This window comes from Puntigrus tetrazona, chromosome 21 (genome assembly GCF_018831695.1).
Source record: "Puntigrus tetrazona isolate hp1 chromosome 21, ASM1883169v1, whole genome shotgun sequence".
NCBI classification, from domain to species: Eukaryota; Metazoa; Chordata; class Actinopteri; order Cypriniformes; family Cyprinidae; genus Puntigrus; species Puntigrus tetrazona.
The window spans coordinates 10,400,818-10,417,018 of NC_056719.1; the positions used below are offsets into that span (position 1 = coordinate 10,400,818).

At 36.8% G+C, this 16,201-nt stretch overlaps 3 protein-coding genes and 2 long non-coding RNA genes across 6 annotated transcripts; 3 read left to right on the forward strand and 2 right to left on the reverse strand.

Moving 5' to 3' along the window:
- Nucleotides 1–854: 854 nt before the first annotated feature.
- Nucleotides 855–7,093, forward strand: slc22a6l (solute carrier family 22 member 6, like). The gene is made up of 11 exons (XM_043220781.1): nucleotides 855–1,901; nucleotides 2,401–2,906; nucleotides 3,584–3,687; nucleotides 3,784–3,938; nucleotides 4,047–4,215; nucleotides 4,788–4,911; nucleotides 4,994–5,109; nucleotides 5,189–5,403; nucleotides 5,629–5,737; nucleotides 6,262–6,465; nucleotides 6,653–7,093. The coding sequence occupies exons 2-11, from the start codon at nucleotides 2,514–2,516 to the stop codon at nucleotides 6,744–6,746; spliced, it is 1,683 nt and encodes a 560-aa protein (XP_043076716.1). The 5' UTR covers nucleotides 855–1,901; nucleotides 2,401–2,513; the 3' UTR covers nucleotides 6,747–7,093.
- Nucleotides 5,416–9,134, reverse strand: LOC122326094. The gene is made up of 4 exons (XR_006247424.1): nucleotides 8,996–9,134; nucleotides 6,685–6,777; nucleotides 5,648–5,762; nucleotides 5,416–5,550 (listed from the first exon to the last, which is right to left on the reverse strand). It is a non-coding gene; the product is annotated as an uncharacterized LOC122326094 (long non-coding RNA).
- LOC122326092 (cytochrome c oxidase subunit 8A, mitochondrial) lies at nucleotides 8,996–10,520 on the forward strand. Its single transcript, XM_043220784.1, has 2 exons — nucleotides 8,996–9,157; nucleotides 10,136–10,520. Exons 1-2 carry the CDS (start codon nucleotides 9,038–9,040, stop codon nucleotides 10,238–10,240), a joined length of 225 nt encoding a protein of 74 aa, XP_043076719.1. The 5' UTR covers nucleotides 8,996–9,037; the 3' UTR covers nucleotides 10,241–10,520.
- On the reverse strand, nucleotides 10,284–12,783 carry LOC122326093. Of its 2 annotated transcripts, none has more exons than XR_006247423.1 (4): nucleotides 12,685–12,783; nucleotides 11,281–11,416; nucleotides 10,895–10,988; nucleotides 10,284–10,793 (listed from the first exon to the last, which is right to left on the reverse strand). It is a non-coding gene; the product is annotated as an uncharacterized LOC122326093 (long non-coding RNA). The 2 variants fall into 2 exon arrangements; XR_006247422.1 differs by having other exon boundaries at nucleotides 10,902–10,988; nucleotides 12,685–12,782.
- otub1a (OTU deubiquitinase, ubiquitin aldehyde binding 1a) lies at nucleotides 12,776–16,197 on the forward strand. The gene is made up of 7 exons (XM_043220782.1): nucleotides 12,776–12,888; nucleotides 13,326–13,387; nucleotides 13,849–13,947; nucleotides 14,116–14,234; nucleotides 14,494–14,578; nucleotides 15,276–15,470; nucleotides 15,620–16,197. Exons 1-7 carry the CDS (start codon nucleotides 12,843–12,845, stop codon nucleotides 15,815–15,817), a joined length of 804 nt encoding a protein of 267 aa, XP_043076717.1. The 5' UTR covers nucleotides 12,776–12,842; the 3' UTR covers nucleotides 15,818–16,197.
- Nucleotides 16,198–16,201: the final 4 nt, after the last annotated feature.

The following is a 16,201-nucleotide window of genomic DNA, read 5'->3' on the forward strand; positions in this document are numbered from 1 at the left end:
TCGTGAGATGGTCTACGCTCGGTTATTTGCCGTGGCAGCTGGCGTTGCTCTTCACTGGAGCGATTTGGAGATAAATGGGTCTTGATTTTTTTGTTCACGCTGCAGAACGGGCGGCGCTGGGTTATCACAGACGTCAGTTGCTTTAATTTAACAACATTCTGTGCCAAATGTATGTGGCTAGGATGATTGTGCAATGCCATTGGCAGCTGCCCTCGAGTTATCACATTAACAGCGAATAACTCAATCAATGTTCAACTGGTAACTTTTCTGTCCTTATTCAGCAAAAACTGTGATGATGCAGGATGACTCAATATATATCAAATATATAAATATAAATCAAATATAACTGTATATTGATTTTTATAAATTCATAAACATCAATAATATCCCATTATGGAACACATTATTTTACATTTTTCAAACTGTGCCCCCAGTGACTGCAATGGTATGGGGCTGGGGGTAATTTAAAAAAAAAAGTGTACATATATTGAAGATTATTGTTTAGTTTTTCTCTATTTTCTCTATTGCCTTTGTCATATGTTACAAGAATATTTTCACACCCACACAGTATAATATATAAATTAAATACAATATAAAATGTATATAAACATAATTATAGAATGACTCTTAATAATTAATAAATGTAAAATTTTCTTATGCTCAGCAAGTCTGCATTTATTTATAATACATTTAAATAATACAGTAATAATTGTAATCTTATTGCAATTCAACAGATTATATATATATATATATATGCATGCTCCTGTATATATGAATTTTTAAGAATTTATATATTCATAGAAATCATCTGTAACATTATAAATGTCTTTACTGTCATTTTTATCAATTTAACGCGCCCTTGCTAAATAAAAGTATTACATTTCTTTTAAAAAGAGCATTGTATAAAATAAAACATGTTTTTTATCATTATATATTATTATATATTAATGATATGCATTTAACAAGTCTTCAGATTTTCTTTCCATTTAAACCAATTTTTCAGAAACTGTGTAGCATGAAACTTATTTAGTTTTAGTATGACGACAAATAAAAGCAGATTCATTTATTTTGCATAGACGATGTCATCACAAAAGGGGTCTTAAAAATCTACAAAAAAAATTTAAGTATTAAAACGCTGGAATCCCGATCACACAATCGCATCACAATAAAATAGATTTTGCTAGTTTTTTTTTTTAAATACGCGATTTACTCTTTTAAGTCAGATTTATGGCCTTAGAGTACATTGAACATGTATAACCTATAGGTGTGTATATGCGTTTATGAGGTAAAAGGTTGAACTTTGAAAGTCAGAAAGAACTTGTACATACAGGAACCCGTCTAGGGCCAAACATGTTTGGTTACTCTTCTACTTTGTGTTATCTGTCCCGTCCCACTCATAATTGCTCTTGTAAACAAAAAGTCCTGCCTTTGTCCCACTCAACAGCTAAGCAGAAAGTCCATAATTATGCCTCAAAATCATTAATTTACACATAATCCCCTCCCCTTTCACATCCATAATGAGACATAAACTCCCGCACACTAATCCACCCTGAGTTCAGAGCTCTGTTCCTCACAGTAACACCCCACCGGCCCGGACGCTGGACCAGCTTTAGGACACAGCAGGTACAAGCACAGAGGTTAACCAAGGGATTCCAGAGGGAGCACGAGCCGAGGCATCTCTTCCTGGGCTACATGGAAAAGTTTGCGCTTCGAGCGGTTTAAAACTGGACCTTCTAATCCAGTTTGAACCTGAAGTGAATTTGTACCCGAAAGCCTGAGGAATTTCAGAGCTGATTATACAACAAGGCATAACAGCTTCTCTATTTACTTCTTTTTAAATTTTCTTTCTAGTTCCATTTTATTTAGGAAGAAAATTCAGGATATCCTTCTAGCCACAACAGGTGTGTATGCACTTGGTTTTTGTATGCTTATATGCGAATATTTTCTTCTTTTGGTTTATTTTTTTTACATTTTTTTTTAATCGCATTTAAGGCAATACATGCTTATGTATAGCCAGAGACACACTAAATATTTTCATTTAGAAATTGCTATTTACTCCAAAAAACAGTAATGCATTGCATTATAAAATTTTGAAGTAGAACGACTGAAATAGTCTTTTAAAACAATTTTGAGAATATTTTTTTTTTCTTAAAGCAAAATATATTCGCATCTATACTATCTATTAATATATATTTGATACGCTAGTGCTTTTAATCATTTAGATAAGCACATCCACTAAATGAGTACATTTAAATCTATCATGTTGGAATATAATTGTTTTGTGATTGCACTATAATTGTATTTTGGTTAATGCACAACATGACCTATTTCAGAGATTATTATTGAATTTTTTTATCAGGGTTTTTTTGACTAACACACCTTATCTTTATGTACCCACAGATAAATTTTTACAACTGACCCGCACCTCAAGGCAGAACATTGGGTTGTAAACGCTATTCATCACGTGAATTGTGATACCTGTGGTAGTCCCTGTTGTCGCTGAGTTCTGAGCCATGGCTTTTTCTGACCTGCTGGAGCAGGTTGGCAGCACGGGCCGCTTCCAGGTCCTGCATGTCACTCTGTTGAGTATGCCCATCCTGATGATGGCCAGCCATAACCTGCTGCAGAATTTTGTGGCCGCTGTTCCGTCGCACCACTGCGCCCCCCACGCCAATATTTCAATGTCCTCCATGAGTGCTGGGGACGTGCTGCGGGCCACTGTGCCCTTGGGCACAAACGGCAAACCGGAGCGCTGCAGGCGCTACACACATCCTCAATGGCAGCTTCTGAGCAGCAATAGTTCAGAGAGCCTATGGGAAGAGGGTGCGGGAGAGATGGACATGCAGAGTTGTAAAGATGGATGGTACTACAACATGACAGAAATGACTTCAACCATCATCACTGAGGTAAATGAAAACGGTCTAGCATCATAAATGAAATAATTTGTTAAGATGCAACTTTTGAGCGCAAATGCTTGGTCGCAGCACTCTTTGAAATAAAGGTTTTGCAAAAATGGCATTGAAGGACAAGTTTGCGTTTAGCCTTTTGCTGATAAGTTCTTTAATTAAATTTTTTTTCCCATGCTGAAGAAACCAGTCTAATGCAGCCTCATGTCTTCCAGTCTGTTCAGACCTAGTTTATCAGAGTGTTTTTAGAATTTTAGTGAAAATTTCTCTAGCTAGACATGTTGGTCTGGTCAGCTTTTTTTTTATTCAGGACATTTTTAACAATCTAAAGATCCTTTTCACGCTGCAAGAAACGTTTTATGCAATGCGATCTTAAAATAGCTTCCAAAAGGGATTTACAGTGATGCAACAACTTGTGGTTCCTCAAAAGACCTTTAAACGAACATTTCTTAGCGTGAGTAGCATTCTAAGAATATTAAAGAATGTTTTTCCGCTTAAGAACCAGATGAAAATGTTCTACGAACGTTACTCTTCATTGAATCGTCAACGCCAATGATGCCATCCTTCATTTTTAAAACTGTGTTTGGCCTCTGCCTGTCCACAATTACACACGCACACAAAATGCGGCCATAATGTTTGTCCTGTGTGTTTTTAACCAAATGTTGGTTCTCTTTTAGTGGGATCTGGTTTGTGACCAGCGTGCCTTAAAGCAAATGGGTCAAACTACCTATATGGGAGGCGTCCTTGTAGGAGCAGTCATTTTTGGGGGACTTTCCGACAGGTTGTACTATTAAATACGATAGCAATAACAATATTATCACCATAAATTCGATTACATTACACCTTCTGACCGAGATATGGGATAATATTTCCGCAGGTTTGGTCGGCGTATTTTATTGTTGATCTCTAACCTGATGATGGCGGTTGGAGGAACGTGTGCCGCCTTCTCCACCTCCTTCACCATGTTTTGCGTTTTCCGCGTTTGCTGCGGCATGGCCCTGTCTGGTGTGGTGCTTAATTCCTTCTCTTTAAGTGAGTACAGTGTGTACATAAGAGAAAAAAACTAACAACATTGCCTTCAACTGACATTGCATTTGGCGACATCTTGTGGCATGAATTGTGATCGCTGCTTTTCCTCAGTTGTGGAATGGATCCCCACGCGTGTGCGGACGGTGGTGGGCACAGGAACGGGTTACTGCTACACCACGGGCCAGCTGATCCTGGCAGCCGTCGCTTACTGCATCAGAGACTGGCGCTGGCTCATGCTGGCCGTCTCCCTGCCTTTCTATGTGTTCTTCCTCTACTCGTGGTGCGTCTCCTGTTTCCACATTTCGAATTTGTCAAGTTTACTGTATGGATGATTAAAAAATTATTATTCAAAATGTAAATTAATAATCATTGCGAACACATTTGCACAAATAATCATCGATACATATGCTTATATAAAGATATTAAAAACTCCTTGTAAGAAGTGTATGTATATTTGGCATACAGTATATGACCCTGGAAGAAAATAATGCTATATCCATGAGTCGCATGGGTGTATCAAGAGCCAAAAACACATAGTATGGGTCAGAATGATTCAAAAAGCTTTTATGCTCAAATCATTAGGATATTAAATATAAAGTTGTATTAAGATATTTCATAAATTCCAGTCAATATTTAGATTTTTCGCTCCCTGAGGTTCCAGATTTGTATTTTGACCAAATATCCTAACAAACCACACATCAATGGAAAACTCATTTATTCAACATTCAGATGATGTATACATCTTAATTTCAAAAAACTGACCTTTATGGCCGAATTTGTGGTCCAGGTTCACATATGTAGCAGTACGGTATGTGATGTAGTGGATTCTAGTTATATCATTATCTTCTGCAGGTGGTTCTTAGAGTCTGCTCGGTGGCTGGTCCTGACCAAGAGATCAGAACAGGCAGTAAAAAACCTCCAAACGGTGGCTCGCATAAACGGGAGGCACGCAGAAGCTGACAAAATCAACCTTGAGGTATGGCATTATGTGTGACGTATCAATTTCAGCACCACTTGGGTCATTCTGAATGCTTATTCTTTTGTGGTTGTGCGTGCAGATGTTGCAAGAGTCCATGAACAAGGAGATGGCCTCTTCAAAGGGCTCTTACAGCGCTTTGGACCTCCTGCGAACATCCACAATGAGAACCATCACCGTGTGCCTCAGCGCAGTCTGGTCAGTCACACAATCCTAGCATCTGAAACCAGCATTAGAAAACGAACACGCTTTTGACCTTTAAACTGTAACACCTCAGGTTCTCAACCAGCTTTGCCTACTACGGCCTATCCATGGATCTGCAGAAATTTGGGGTCAGCATTTACCTTATCCAGATCATCTTCGGAGCGGTGGACATACCAGCCAAAATCTTGGTTACGATATCCATGAGCATGTTAGGACGAAGACCATCTCAGTGCGGAGCTCTTGTACTGGCTGGCATAATGATACTCATTAATCTTCTGGTGCCTCATGGTGAGAATTTGAGCCCGCTTAGCAGTAGAGCAGTGTAATAATAAAACTGCAGTCTCATTGTCACGTGGGGTCATTAGTTTTCAATAGCTGTTATTCCGGTGAGATCTGGAGGTTTGTCTGTCCTTCAATATCACAGAAATCGAGACCCTGGCAATTCAATTTTGACATTCACATGGCTGATTGAGTACTTGTGTATACGTGACCCTTGTTTTTGTGTATGTGCAGACCTGCAAGTGTTACGCACCAGTCTGGCGGTGATAGGGAAGGGCTGCCTGGCCGCGGCCTTCAACTGCGCTTACCTGTATTCAGGAGAGCTGTATCCCACAGTCATCCGGTAATTAACTAGTGTAGGAATCATCCTAAAACAACAACAACAAAAAACTATGATTCAGTTTAATTGCACTTTTCCACAAGATTGAAATGTCTTTGAAACTATTAGTGCATTTAAAGAAATTAAATAAAGAATTTGACTGGATTTAAGAAAAAGATTTTTTTTTTTTAAATATGTATTATTCATAATGCAAAATAAAAGTGTTTCTTGACATGTAGGCTAAATGATTCTTACTATATGTTTAATAGGAAGAAAGTGAAATTTGACAAAAAATTGGACATTGGTTATTTATTGGTTAATTAACATTTCTATTTTATCATTTCGCTGTCTAATATCAGATATTTATCTTACCTCACACGCTTTCAACTTTTCAAATTTGACAGATTTTTTTTTTTTTTTAAAGGGCAAAATAGCAATTATTTTAGACAGATAATTTGACTTTAATCAGAGTTAACGCCCTGTCCATCACTTCATTTCTGTTTGAAAAGTGCTGTAAACTAATGTAATTGTCTTCTGTGTCCTCTCAGTCAAAATGGAATGGGATGGGTGTCCATGATGGCACGGTTTGGAGCGATGGTGGCCCCCATGGTGCTTCTTCTTGGGGAGGATTTCCCATGGCTGCCTGGTTTTATCTATGGAGCAGCTCCAATTCTCAGCGGGATCTTTGCCTTCTTTCTCCCAGAAACCCTCGCACAGCCTTTGCCTGATACTATCCAGGATGTGGATGACAGGTGAGCTGTCACATTAGGTTAATTCACATTAGGTTTTGTGCTAGTTGGATCTGATCCACACTACGTGATGCAATTAATGTTGCGAGATAATGTTGCGTAAGAAGTTAAAGTGTAAGTGAAACAAGGGAAGTCACGTACTGTAAATGGCTAGCCGTAATTTGTTTTTCAACTCTTTTGCTTATTACAGAGGTTTTGCGTGGAAGAAAGCCAAAACACTACCTGAAAAAGAGGATTTGGCCAAGAAGGATCCCAGTAGTTTCCCTCTAAAAGAGTCTGTCTGAAATGGTCCCTTAACTTCATCTGAACACAGTACTGGAACACACAAATAGAGATTATCATTGCCATACAGAAGTATAGTGTTATTATGAAAACAAAGGTTACCAAAGGTTATGAAGGAGTTACCTTGAATATTGAATGATAAATGGTGCAGAGTATTTTTTTCTGACTGTAATAAATATGTTAAAAATATTTACTTGTACAAAAGTGAGAAATAGTGCCTTAAATGGAGCTTTCTGCTCTTTAGAAAAATTGTACTGTTTTGTATGATATATATATGCGTGTTGGGTTTTTCTTGTTTTATTACATGAATGATACAAACAATAAAGCAACAGTGAACACAAACTGTAAACGTTTGAGGTTGTGTTTGTTACATTAATATTTATTACATATTTCATATGTAGCCAGTAAAACACATCCAGTGTATTCATAAATCCATTATTTTGTATAAGACATTACATGTCATTCTGTCACTTAGTTTGTTGACACTTGGTACAATGGTTGATTACATAAACTTGCAGGTAGATTAAAGTTATATTACACACAATATAACTTAAGCCACAAAAAATTAACTCGAACAGCGCACATTTATCTATGTGTGAACATTCTGTAGCAAAACTGATGACACAGAATCTCAGGATGATATAAACAAGAGCACAATGCGTTTTGGAAAATGAATCCTAATAGGGGGAAACAAGAGAAGTGGAAGGGAAAATAAAAATGAAGGGGATAAGGTCAAGGTCATTTTTTCCTGATTAAATACAAATGCACTATAGTTGACCATGTTTTTTTGCTGACCATGAGGGACGTTGGCCTACAGCCTCATGTACAGGGTCACTACTACTTATACATACAATATAATTATAGTATATAGCAGCAGTACTTCAGATGAGAAATTTCATTGTTCTATGTACAGTGAATACTGTAGCACACATTGTACACCCTTAAATTCATTACTGTTAAAATTAAAGTAGTCCTGTTGTGCATCATCTTAGACCAAAGTTTGATTTTGAATGTTTGGTTTTGACCTGAAGTTTGTGGTTTGTGCAAGTTGGTGTAAAGTTTTGAAATCGTATTTATAGTTGTGAAAAAAAATGGTGTCTGAATTGTTTGTTAGCAACTGAGAAAAACTGTAATGGAACGGCTAAGGAAGCGATGATATGACTAGTGTTTTTTTAGGTTTTTTTTGCAAATGTGAATGCAAAAAAATCCTATTTTCTGTAGTCTACCATTCAGTACTATAAAAGATATACCTATCTGTGACTGCAGTTTCTAGAACTCCAGAAATGTGAAAAAAGGGACTTCTGTCACATGCTGGGATACACGTGTCAACGTGTGAAACATATGAAGTAGATATAAGTGGATTTGAACCAGTCCTCAGAGAAAACATATTTTGATTTAAATGAACATAGTTTGTAAATCTTTAATTTTTAAAGATTTACAAAAAAAATCTGCACTCTCATACAGGAACACAAAAATGAAGTCTTTGAGCTAAAACAGTATCAGTTTCACTGCTTTGTGCTTCATAACTAAAATACTGTTTAAAAGTATTTGAAAGGCCATTAAATTCTAATGTGGCAACTTACAACACACCGTGATGAGTAAGACCATGTGTCCACAAAGAGTCAATGTATTTTTCCCTAATGTTGAATATATAATAAAAACTTTTCTTTAATGGGTATGACTATGTCAAGGTATATGCATACAGAAAGAGAAAATAATATAAATAAGAATATGATGTAAAAATGGTAAAAACTAGGACAATCATTATATTAAATACAGGTGTTACTTTGCCTTTTGACGGAGATATGCATGAAGCAACTAGGAAAAATGTACCCCATGTCTTGTGAATTATGGTGATAGTGCTGTTGCCCTTAGTTCCAGCTAGTTTAACATTAAATATCTTTATGCAGAGACATGAATTAATTGCTTTCACTTTTGCGTCAGCTGGCACATGTTATATTACGCACACAGGTTTTATTAAGCTAGACTGTTATGAAAGATGTAAATGGTTACTGAACAATTATCTTTTAACTATGTGATGACGAAGAAACAAGTGTCACTGTTACATAACTACACGCAAAACAAATCGTCTTAATAATGTATAACCAGTGTGTCGGTGAAAGATTTATTTTTAACAGTCTTACGCTAGCTTAAAAAAAGGTAACAAAAAAAGAACTACAACTCCCATAAGCAGGCGGATGTTACCCATGAGCATTTGCTGCCGCCTTGCCGCACTTTCCGGTGTCCTTACCTCTTCCTGTTCATTATACACACTCGATTCGAGAGGGTCAAGATGTCTGGACTTCTGCGGGGAATCGCTCGTGTCCGGGCCGCTCCGGTTCTGCGGGGATCAGCCATCACCCAGCGAGCCAACATCGCCACTCGCCCAGCCAAGGATAAGTTTGGGCCCGTTGTGAGTATCTTGTAGGGCTTCCTCTGCAGCTCGCGAGGGGCAGGCCACGGTCTCCTTGGCATTCACCTTTAGACTCAGTGATGATTGGAAACACACATACAGTTATAAAATCCGATTTAGTTGGTGTCGATTACGAATAGATCATGCCTGCACTTTCGCATTCGTTTTGAACTGATGTGGTTTAGGAAACGGTGCCTACAACCTCGGCCGATCGCGGTTATTAATAGAAAGTGGTGGTGTTGACAACAGGCCATAGATTGTGAACTGAATCTTCATTGTTACGTTTTTTTCCTTTTAAAAATATGTAAAATTAATAAAAAGTGATGTAATACTCCTTTTAAGGTCATCGTAGATAAGCTTCCGCTAAGATAGTCCCTTGTTTATAAGGAAGAAACAACTGGGCCCGTATTCATAAAGTTACTCCTAGTTTAAAAAAAATGCAAGAAAATTCTTAGTAATGTGTGTGTTTCTTCTTTAGACTTCTTAAGAAGTCATTTGAGGTCTTAAGGTACAAAAATAAGAGTACGGTTGAGGACTTTTAAGAGGCTTTAAAGGGTTAGTTAACGTCAGAATGAAATGTCTAGCATTAATTACTCGCCCTCATACCTAAGGTTTCTTTTTATCTTCATAACACAAAGATAAGGATTTTTTATTAAATCGGAGAGCTCTCTAGCCCTGCGTAGGTAGCAACAACTGAAATGTTTGAAGACCCAGAAAAGGTAGTAAGGACATTGGTAAAACAGTCCATGAGTATATCACAAATGTTGATAAGCAACGCAAACACACAAATAATTACAGCACTTTCAGCAGAACCTTACTTATTGCGTCACTGTTGATTTCCTATTAAATGTAGATAGATATAGAAAATGAGTGTGTGTATGGTGAAACTGGAAAAAGTACACCTACAATTTAAATTTGAAGGTTTATAATATACTGTACACTTACAGCCGTACGGTTCTTGTGTCTGTATTTTCACAGGAGACAGCGATTGGTCTGACTGTGTTTTCTTTAACCATCCTGGGACCATCTGGGTATATTCTGGCCAACCTGGAAAGCTACAAAAAAAAGGAAGCCGATGAGTAATCCACCTGTCATTGACCGAAGGCGGTTTGTCCGGTTTTATTGCTTTTAACATGTTGGGACCACCATCTCACAGACCTCCATCTTACCTAACCAGCGGAACAATTTGTCTACCCTGCTACCTCTCCATGCGACCGTTTACTTTCCTCCAGACACTCCGGTCTTTTGTTACACCGAGCGTTTGCTCCCTCTTAACAACTGTGTGATAACGTAATCATGGATGGTTCAATTCTCCTTACCTGGAGCTGTTACAGTTTAAATAAATCATTATTTAAATCTTAAATTCTATGTCTCTGTTTTCCATTACTTTTTTTCCAATACATAGTTTTTTTTTGTGATAAACTCATCTTAAAACATATAAATAAAGGCTAAATAGTCATAAGTGAGTGTGAAATAAGTTTGGCGTTTTAAATCCTGTATACTAGCAATTCAATTTATAAATTTAGATACTCAAATTTATCATTACATTCAACAGATAATCAGCTTTAAAGCTAAACACGGTACTGACCTGTGTATGTATGCTCTTGTTGATTGAGTTAATCATGAAAAACTATTTCTGAAAATGAGACAAAGAGGGGTGTCCAAATATATTGTGAGAATCGTTTTTTTGGTATGTTAACCAATCAACTCTAGTTAGGTGAATCACATGATGCATACAGATGACCTTGTCTTCAGCAGCTCTTCAACATATGCTTTATTTAGGGCTTTGTGTGTGATTTGACTGATGCAAGGATAAAAGGACCTCCGTTTCCTGTGAAAGAAACATACAGACATCTTTAAGACACCCCACAGAGTGGAGGTGTAGGAAACTACCTTCTCATTTGGTGTTTTCTGAAACCTTCTGCTAGACTTGCTACATGAAAATGCCAATGCGAGTCAACTTACAGTCATGTCTAGAATCATTTGAAATGTCTCAGTGTGACTGGTACAATGGTCTTATTTCTACAGAAGCAAACTTAACAGTAACAGATTTGAAGATTTCATGGCTATTTTATTTATTATAATGGGTGTGCCCTCTCCAGGGGTCATTCCGTGTGAATCACCTTCTGTTCCCGTTGAGGTCTAAACTACCCAAGTCTGACCACCTGGGTTCATGCAAATTCCAGTTCTTCATGAGGGGGGATGTTTCATCTTGGTTTGGTATTTAAAGGAATCAAGCAAAAGGGTCGGGGGCCGATTCTGTAACCAGAAAGCCCGTAGCATGAATGTTTCTCTCCACTTCATGCTATGTATTTCCTAAGGTCAGGTATGCACATTTTACTATGAGATCATTCTCTGAGAACTTGATGTTTTGTATTAATATGATGTGTTTGAATTGGCATAATACGTATTTACCTGACTGATCATAAATTGTTACATTTAGTCTTATGCCTTTAATTATTGACTCTAGTAAATTACGATGTCTCCTTGCTGGTGTCATGCACCCGAATGAACGAGTGAATAATAAAGGGTTAACTAGAATAAACAAATAAGAACATACTAATTAGAAATAGACAAATAAACCTCTTTGTATTTGAACCTAAAATTCGAGGTCATAATAAAATGGAGTCAGATTCGAGTTTAACCTAAAATTAAATAACATTACGCTTGCATGACAATGCAAAAAAGAGAATTATGTCATGTCCAAAGGAAGGCAAGAACATTAATTTTCTTATAGAGTCTTATCGTGAGTGATCCAACTAGCCTACAAAGATGCAATGAGAATTTTTCTGCGGAAACCTATGTGGCATAGTGTAAGTGGGTTTAAGAGTTAATACTTTTAAAGATGCATTAAGGAATTACATATGAATTTATATGTTGGCTCAATGAGTCTAAAAATAATATTATTAAGGGGCTAACTAATATAATAGTAAAAAAGGTCAGTACTATACGCTATGGAGACATTGGTATCATAGCATCTTTGTTCTTTAATTCCCTTCCTGTACTGTTGTTGTATTTATGTATCGTCGGGACTTTGAGTCTTTAATAGAAGCTTTGAAATTATTATTTTTATACTTATTTAATTTGGTCTGAAAGTGTTACAGTGTCAATCATGTCACTTGAATTTTCAATCATAAACATTTTTATTTTTTTTACTCCATTATTAATTGAAACACAAATACAGTCATAAGTAGCAGAGGTATATTTGTAGCAATAGCCAAAAATACACTGTATCGGTCAATATAATTTATTTTATGCCAAATATCGTTAGGAAATTAAAGCAGGCCTAAATATATTTTGTAAATGTTATACCATAAATGCATCAAAAGTTAATGTTTGATTAGTAATGTGCATTTGTCAATATATAGATTTCTTTGGCACCCTCAGATTCCAGATTTTCAAATAGCGTCTTGTCCTAACAAACCAGCTTACATCTTTAGCTTTCAGACGTATACCTTTCAAATTCAAAATATTAACCCGACTGATTTTGTGGTCCATGGTCACAGTTATGCCAAAACTATACTCACCGCCAGCTTCAACGAAAGAAAACTGAACTTAATTAACACATGTACAACAAACGTACTAATCATCAGGGTGATCAGGTAAAGCTTCCTCAACCGGAAGTGGGTTCATCTCCAGCGGTTCCGATCAATCAGGTGACCGGAAATGATTGTTCAGCAGGAACATGGCGGAGGAGCAACAGCAGGAGATCTCTCAAAAAGAGACCGACGGTGAGAATTACTTCACCGAAATTTGCCCAGAACCGACTTCTGTTTGTATCGGTTTTCAATCGCGAATATTGTTTTGAGCCGACCGAAGCGAACGAGCTGATAGAAAGAGCGTTTAGCACTTTGCTAACCCGCTAACAACAATAGCTGAGAGTTCATTGTTTATGTTTGTAAGCGCTTCAGTTTCAGTGTCCGGATCGTTACAGTATGCCGCATAATGTTATGAACGTTAGCGTTACATAAAAAAAGTCAATAAAAGAAAATGCTCCGAACCGTGACACTCAAGCGTTTAAAAAAACACCGCACCGAGAAACTGGTGTAAAAATAACATTTCACTCGTGGTAACGGCGACGACTCAACACGTACAGTTATGGTTTTTGCTCGTTGTCAAGCAACACTGACGGTATTTTAAAGCTGTGTTTGTTTGTTTTTTTCCACAGGGTTGAATTGTCTTGCATACGATGAAGCCATTATTGCACAGCAAGATAAGATTCAACAAGAGGTAATCGTTGAGTCAAAATTGTAATAATTTGCATGTAATGTTCTGCGAGGTATTTCCACAAGGCGCTCAACAAGTGAGGATTTTGCTTCGGTACATTTCAAAGAAATATTAATACCAGGATTGTTATAATTAAGTAAAACCATAAAACACATTTGATGTTTTTCAGCTATTTGCCTTTATTTAGTAAAAAAATTAGATGTATTAAGTAAAACTAAAATAAGATGGATAAAAACTATTTAGAATGAAAATAAATTAAATAAACAAAACACAAACACTTTAAATAAATTAAAAAAATTCAACATATGAATAGAACTGCAATAGTATTATAATGCTAAAATGTAAAGAGTTACTGGAGTGAATTTTTTAAAGATGTGGTAAATGGTTATTTTTGGAACTTAAGCTCCATATACATATATTTGTATTAAATTTCACTCTTTAAGCCATCCTCAATGTCATTGTAGATAGCGACCAGTATTTCTCTGGTGTCAGAAAGACAAGACCTGACTGTCCTTAAGCGAGAGTATGCTGACGATGACACCATTTACCAGCAGAAGATAAGAGTAAGTGAATCATTTCAATAGTGAATGATGTTATGCATTCATTTTTATGCACTTATCTTTACAATTTATGAGTCGAATGTCTAATCACATGCCCTAGAGATAAGAGAGCATTTTATGCACGCATATTTTCAAGCGCTGATATGTTTATATTTTTTAACAAATCGACAGGACTTGCAGAAGAAGTACTCATCCATACGCAAAACGCGCCCAGATGGGAACTGTTTCTACAGAGCCTTTGGTTTCTCACATCTGGAGTCTTTACTTGAAGACAGCAAAGAATTGCATAGGTAACCACCTGCCAGCCTACTTTCAGCTGAACGAACATTGCTTATCGAGTTGGTTGAGTTTCTACCAAACTGGAACAGCGCTGATTGTTTCACATCGTGCACCACTTTCACTTTCAGTGCGGATAGACAAACTGCTTGCTGTGTCAAGCCTGTTAAGATCATTTACATGAAAGTGAGGGAGAAGACGATGGTCTGACGTAGCTTCCGTAATGTTGAGTGCATTCCCATCAGACTCTGTTTGGTTGTGTTCACTCTGTAGGTTTAAAGCGATAGCTGCCAAGAGTAAACAGGATCTGGTGAGCCAAGGTTTCACAGAATTCACCATTGAAGATTTTCACAACACAGTAAGTCTTTTAAAGAACATGAACTAAAAAATTTTATCTACTTTTTTTTTACATTTGTCGTTGTTATTTATGTACTATATTGTATATATGTGTATATATATTTAAAGTTTGTATATTTGTTTTATTTAAATTTATTATTAAAATGTAGTTATTTAACTTTGTGCTTATTGTTGCATTATATATATATATATATATATATATATATATATATATATATATATATATATATGCATATGCATATGCAATTTAGTATTACTTGATTATTAGAAGGTCAATATGTCATGCCACGACATCTATATATGAATTAGATTATATATTTTGGATTAAATATGTTTTAATAGTAATTTTTTTATTGTGTATTACAATTCATCTCAATCCAACTGCTTTTGGGTTAGTTTAACTTCATTTCTGACTGACCTGTGTTTTTATTTATTTATGTGTAATTTTTGGTTGTTGTTTTTTTTTTTTTTTTTTGTAAATTTCTTGGAAAAAAGTCATATCATTACCATTTTAGTATCCAAAGAAACTTTGTTTGTTCAAAGTCTAGCGACCATGGCTTAATTTTAGTTTCACCTTTTCATATCATTTTTAACGTTTCACCATTATTACAATTTTTTGTACTTAGTTTTACTTTAACACTAGAAACGTCAAATCAGCCCTTTGCGGTCAGTAATAAACTTCCTCTTGTTTGCTGCAGTTCATGGACCTGATCGAAGCTTGTGACAAGCAACCGTCTGTAGGTGAGCTGCTCAGCTCCTTCAATGAGCAGAGCGTGTCGGATTACCTAGTGGTCTATCTGCGGCTGGTGACCTCCGGGTACCTGCAGAGAGAGGAAGACTTCTTCCAGCACTTCATCGAGGGGGGCCGCACCGTTCGAGAGTTTTGCCAACAGGTGACCCCGAACAGCGCGTCATTTCTGACCTGACCTGTGTTTGTAATTTTTAAAGATACGATTTATTTTCATCCGGTTCTCCTAGAGTAACCTGTTCTCCAATGACTTTGCAACATTTTAAACGCAACATGTCATTCTGTTTTGGCCAGGAGGTGGAGCCCATGTCCAAAGAGAGTGACCACATTCACATCATAGCTCTGGCTCAGGCCTTAAACGTGGGCATTCAGGTGGAGTACATGGATCGAGGAGAGGGAGGAACGGTCAATCACCACGTCTTCCCTGAAGACGGAGAACCCAAGATTTTCCTCCTGTACCGACCGGGTCATTATGACATCCTGTACAAATAACAGACTTGTTGCCGCTAAGGCCTCGTCTGTTTCTGTGCTGTGGGTTTGACTCTAAACTCTAAACCTGTGAAATGTGAACACAAGAGACGAGCACTCAACTTTGCAATTTCCTGTCAAAACCCCCCCCCCAAAGACTCTTGGAGAATTTTGGAGAATCTGTTGTAACAGGCACTGGACATTGTACAGTTTTCTTTGAATAAACCTGCATCTTTTTTTGAGTTCAGTTGTATATACAGTATATGGTTATTTCATTTAGTTTTTTTTTTTTTTTTTTTTGTTTCTTGTAGTTGAAAACCGCCTGTCATTTGCGATAGGAATGATATTGCTTTACGATGTTTGACTGTATTTGACTTTCGTGAGAATAAAAAGAACTTGCTGAAGTCG

Excerpts from the sequence above, each read along its gene's own strand:
- slc22a6l (XM_043220781.1), top strand. The coding sequence starts at position 2,514 with ATGGCTTTTTCTGACCTGCTGGAGCAGGTTGGCAGCACGGGCCGCTTC. Across the intron at positions 2,907-3,583 it reads CTTCAACCATCATCACTGAG|TGGGATCTGGTTTGTGACCA; the intron begins GTAAATGAAAAC and ends GTTCTCTTTTAG. Across the intron at positions 4,216-4,787 it reads GTGTTCTTCCTCTACTCGTG|GTGGTTCTTAGAGTCTGCTC; the intron begins GTGCGTCTCCTG and ends TATCTTCTGCAG.
- LOC122326092 (XM_043220784.1), top strand. The coding sequence starts at position 9,038 with ATGTCTGGACTTCTGCGGGGAATCGCTCGTGTCCGGGCCGCTCCGGTT. Across the intron at positions 9,158-10,135 it reads AGGATAAGTTTGGGCCCGTT|GAGACAGCGATTGGTCTGAC; the intron begins GTGAGTATCTTG and ends GTATTTTCACAG.
- otub1a (XM_043220782.1), top strand. The coding sequence starts at position 12,843 with ATGGCGGAGGAGCAACAGCAGGAGATCTCTCAAAAAGAGACCGACG. Across the intron at positions 13,388-13,848 it reads AAGATAAGATTCAACAAGAG|ATAGCGACCAGTATTTCTCT; the intron begins GTAATCGTTGAG and ends ATGTCATTGTAG. Across the intron at positions 14,579-15,275 it reads TTGAAGATTTTCACAACACA|TTCATGGACCTGATCGAAGC; the intron begins GTAAGTCTTTTA and ends TGTTTGCTGCAG.